Raw genomic sequence first — 2821 nt, 5'->3', positions numbered from 1 at the left:
AGTCCCAGCTACTCAGGTGCCTGAGGCAGGAGAATGGCTTGAACCCGGAAGGTGGAGTTTGCAGTGAGCCGAGATCACACCACTGCACTCTAGCCTGGGTGACAGAGCAAGACTCCTCAAGAAAAAAAAAAAAAAAAAAAATTAGCCGGGCATGGTGGTGTACAACTGTACTCCCAGTTACTTGGGAGGCTGAGGCACAAGAATCACTTGAACCTGGGAGGTAGAGTTTGCAGTGAACCTAGATTGCACACTGAACTCCAGCCTGGATGACAGAGTGAGACTCTGCCTCAAAAAAAAAAAAAAAAAAAAAAAGAAAAGAATCACATTTGCAGCTTGATCTTGCAAATTGCTTGTTTTCTTGCAGCCCTTTTATTGCTCAGAGATCTAACTATAGTACAGCCTAGTTATCTCTCTCTAATATAAGGACTATAGCATACAAAAGCAGAAGGTATATCTCTGTTGGTATAATTGACCAAGTACATGTCTGCTTAAGAATCTAGAATTTAAATTTAGGCTTCTGAGTTTAGGTTTTGTGTCCTTTCTGCAGAAGAATCCTCACTAAATGTTGACTCAAACAGAGCAAGAATGGACTTCTTGAAGACCTTTTTGAAGTTCTCCCCAACAAATAAGTAGAGTGTGGGAGAAAAGATAGTATTGAAAGAAGTGGTTAGCACTGTAAGTATCAAAGTCAACTCTAAAAGTAGTGACTGGTTCTTAGTGAGAAGTAAGCCCTGGTGTATATGGTAGGGCATCCAACACACAAAGAAAGAGATAATGGCAGTCATCATAACTTTGAAGGGCTTGCTGGATTTAAACAGGCCCCTCTCTTTCACCTTGCTGGCTACTCTTTCATAACAAAAGCTGATGATGAAGAAAGGTAGAAGAAAGCCCAGCAAGAAGCGGCTGATGAAACAGGCCACATGAATCCACTGCCTTAATGCTTGCATCTCCTTGCTTTCCCAGTTAGTAGACACAGCATAGTTATTTTGGCAAGTCACCTTTCCTTTACGGTCATGATGTGTCTCTCTGAAAATCAAATAGGGGATGCTGAGGGCAGCGGCTGAGATCCAGACTCCCAGGACAATGCTGAAAGCCCAGCGTGGGGTTCGGTACTGCTGGGACCACACTGGGTGAAGAGTGAGAAGGTAACGATCAAGACCGATGGCCGAAAGGAAGAAAACAGAGGTGAACATCCCCAGAGACAAAGTGCTATTGAAGACCTTGCACAAGGCAGTTCCAAAGTTCTAGTGATTGTCTTGAAGTTGGGAGGTGGCCATAAATGGTAGAATCATTGTTGAAATAAAATATGAGAGAATGAGATGAAAAAATAAGAGAGTATTGACAGTCTGTTTCATCTTGAATCTTAGCACCCATAGATAGAGGCCATTGGTGATGGTACCAATTATAAATGAAATGTACAAAGAAAGGGCAATAATCATTTTTGATGCAGGAGCTAGAAACTGAGTGCTGTTTCTTACTAAAGTAGAGGCATTGATCAGGTAATCAGTAGAGTTGATCAGATCCATAATGACCTGTGGAGTGAGAAACAGTGAAAATAACAACAAGAAAAAGCAAAAGAAAAGGTTAAATGTAAAAATTTAAAGAGTAATTTTTTTACATAGTGATACTTCTAGTCCAAATCATAATATTTTAACAGCAGTAAGCAAAATATTTCTGCAAATTAAATATTTTTCTAAGGTCTATACTTTTATGTTTTAATGAGGAATTAAGATCCGATGAATCTGAGCATCAAAAATAGAAATATATGGATGAAATGAAATAAATGTGAAAAAGAAGTAAATGTTGGGACATTTTGACAATTGTTCAATAATTGGGTAGTTAAAAATCTATTTTTTTTTTCTGAGATAGGATCTCACTCTGTCACCCAGGCTGGAGTGCAGTGGAGTGATTACAGCTCACTCAGCCTCAACCTCCTGGGCTCAAGGACTCCTCCTGCCTCAGCCTCCCAAGGAGTTGGGACTACAGGTGCACACTACCAGGCCAGATAATTTGTTTGTTTGTTAGTTTTGTAGAGATGGGGTCTCACTGTGTTGCCCAGCCTGGTCTTGAACTTTTGGACTCAAGCGATTCTCCCGCTTGACCTCGCAAAGTGTTGGGATGACAGGTGTGAGGCACTGCGCATGGCCAAAAATCTTCTACTTGGACGTTAACCAGAAGTCTGACACTTTTTGATGGGCAAAACTTCTTGAATAAGGCAATGTAGAATGAGTCTTATTTGACTTGTGAGGGCAAAAGTAGCTAATGAAATGAACTTGAATAACAAAAATAATAGCAATGTTGCAAATTAGTAGTTATGGGTTTTATAATTAGATTTCTCTCATGAGCTAATTATATAAAGTAAATACTATTATCTAGTAGTCTAATACTCAGCACATAACAGTAATAACTAATATTCATATGGGAGCCTAAGCCACCACAAGATTGTGAAGTACCTTCAGAATCGTCAACAAAAGAGGGAAGTGTATTGTAAGATATAGTAATTTTTTTTTTTCGAGTCAGAGTCTTGCTTTGTCACGCAGGCTGGAGTGCAGTACCATGATCTTGGCTTACTGCAGCCTCTGCCTCCTGGGTTCAAGCTATTCTCCTGCCTCAGCCTCCTGAGTAGCTGGGATTACACTCGCCACCAAGCCCGGCGAATTTTTGTACTTTTGGTAGAGACAGGGTTTCACCGTGTTCGCCAGGCTGGTCTCAAACTCCTGACTTCACGTAATCCATCCACCTTGGCCTCTAAAGTGCTGGGATTACAGGCGTGAGCCACCGCGCCTGACCAAATGTAGTAATATTAATAGTTCATTCTTGA

At 40.8% G+C, this 2821-nt stretch overlaps 1 protein-coding gene across 1 annotated transcript; it reads right to left on the bottom strand.

Annotated features, from left to right (window-relative positions):
• Positions 1–509: 509 nt before the first annotated feature.
• GPR33 (G protein-coupled receptor 33) lies at positions 510–1526 on the bottom strand. The gene is given in 1 exon segment (XM_055294485.1): positions 510–1526. A coding segment is annotated over 1 exon segment (1017 nt).
• Between the last annotated feature and the right edge of the window lie 1295 nt (positions 1527–2821).

The sequence above is a fragment of the Symphalangus syndactylus genome, chromosome 9, assembly GCF_028878055.3.
Source record: "Symphalangus syndactylus isolate Jambi chromosome 9, NHGRI_mSymSyn1-v2.1_pri, whole genome shotgun sequence".
In the NCBI taxonomy this organism is placed as follows: domain Eukaryota; kingdom Metazoa; phylum Chordata; class Mammalia; order Primates; family Hylobatidae; genus Symphalangus; species Symphalangus syndactylus.
This window is presented reverse-complemented; position numbering and strand designations above follow the sequence as displayed.